General features: G+C 48.8%; 1 protein-coding gene across 1 annotated transcript; it reads left to right on the forward strand.

Moving 5' to 3' along the window:
- Window positions 1–302: 302 nt before the first annotated feature.
- Window positions 303–1,229, forward strand: LOC308265253 (olfactory receptor 6F1; the record flags this gene model as incomplete). The annotated part of the gene is made up of 1 exon (XM_080698849.1): window positions 303–1,229. One exon carries the CDS (start codon window positions 303–305, stop codon window positions 1,227–1,229), a length of 927 nt encoding a protein of 308 aa, XP_080554975.1.
- Between the last annotated feature and the right edge of the window lie 731 nt (window positions 1,230–1,960).

Genomic DNA, 1,960 nt, shown 5'->3' on the forward strand with positions numbered 1-1,960 from the left:
AACTGGGGCACAGCTAGGAGCAGAGGGCAGAGGTGGAGGTTTGAATCCCAATCCAAAGTGTAGCCTATCAGTGTAACTTTGTGAAATTGCCACAATTCTTACATGTCAGTTTCCTACACTGTTAGTTGGTTGGGATAACAAATTTCTCACTGCTTTGATGTTAACTACGAAATGCCTGGCTTCAAGTACAGGGCAGCTGTCACTGAATTCAGGAATCCACTTCTTTTCATCTTTGTAGGACTGCAGGACTGGGTCAAGGCCTCGGGGTGAGGCTTCTGCTTCCCAGTTTGAAAACAGCTATGATGGACGCAGACAATGAGACTATACCCCAGGACTTTCTGTTGCTGGGCTTTCCTGGGCCCCAGGCCCTTCAGCTCTCTCTCTTCGTGCTGTTTCTGGGGATGTACATTCTCACTGTGGGTGGGAATGTGGCCATCTTGCTGTTGGTGAGCACCTCCCCCCAGCTACACACCCCCATGTACTTCTTTCTGAGCAACCTCTCTTTCTTGGAGATTTGGTACACCACGGCTGCAGTCCCCAAGGCCCTGGCTGTCCTGCTGGGGAGAAGCCAGACTATATCACTGACAGACTGCCTTCTGCAGATGTACCTGGTTTTCTCTTTGGGCTGCACCGAGTACTTCCTCCTGGCAGCCATGGCGTATGACCGTTACCTCGCCATCTGCTACCCTCTGCACTATCAGGCCATCATGAGCAGTCTGCTTTCTGTGCAGCTGGCCCTGGGCTCCTGGGTCTGTGGGTTCCTGGCCATCGCAGTGCCCACGATCCTCATCAGTGGCTTGTCCTTCTGTGGCCCCCATACTATCAACCACTTCTTCTGTGACATCGCACCCTGGATCGCCCTAGCCTGCACCAGCACAGAGGCAGTGGAGCGTGTCGCCTTTGTGATTGCCTTTGTGGTCATCTTGAGCTCCTGTCTGGTCACCCTGATCTCCTATATCTACATCATCAATACCATTCTCAGGATCCCCTCAGCCAGTGGCCGCAGCAAGGCCTTCTCTACCTGCTCCTCCCACCTCACCGTGGTACTCATCTGGTATGGCTCCACCATTTTCCTTCATGTCCGCATTTCCATCAAGGACGCACTGGATCTGACCAAAGCCGTCCACGTGCTGAACACAGTGGTCACCCCTGTGCTGAACCCCTTCATCTATACCCTCCGCAACAAGGAGGTCAAAGAGGCCCTGTTGAGGAAATGGAAAAGAAAATAATTGTCCAGCAATGCTAATGGCCTATAATTGGTCTCCATCACTCATGCAGAGATTGCAAGTAAGAATATGGAGGACCAAGAGTAGTAGTATTTGATTCAGGGAGAAAAGGAGGCAAAGCCCCCGAAAAACCAAAAACAAACAAAAAAATGAATGTCCTGGCTTTGCATTCTTATACATGAATTTTTAGTGTAAATGGAATGGACTTTTTAAGCAAATTTCAAAGTGGTGCATTGAATTAAAATTGCTCTTAGCCGGGCATGGTAGTGCATGCTTGTAATCTCAGCATTTGGGAGGCTGAGACAGGAGGATCTCAGTTCGCCGACAGCTTCAGCTACTTAGTGAGGCCCTTTGCAACTGAGTGAAACCCTGTTTCAAAATAAAGAATAAAATATAGGGCTAGGGGTATAACTTAGAGATATAATACTCCTGGGTTTTATCCCCAGTACCACAAAACAGAAAAAAATTTATCTGGGTGTGGTGGTGCAGGCTTGTAATCCCAGCATTCAGGAGACTGAGACAGGAGGATCATGATTCACCGACACCCTCAGCTACTTAGTGAGGTCCTTTGCAACTCAGACCCTGTTTCAAAATAAAGAATAACAAATAGAGCTGGGGGTATAGCTAGGAGGTAGAATGCCCCTGGGTTCCATCCTCAGTACCACACACACACACACACACACACACACACACACACACACACACACACAAATTGCTCTTGACTTTCATTCATA

This window comes from Muscardinus avellanarius (genome assembly GCF_963383645.1).
Source record: "Muscardinus avellanarius genome assembly, chromosome: 7".
Classification (NCBI taxonomy): Eukaryota; Metazoa; Chordata; class Mammalia; order Rodentia; family Gliridae; genus Muscardinus; species Muscardinus avellanarius.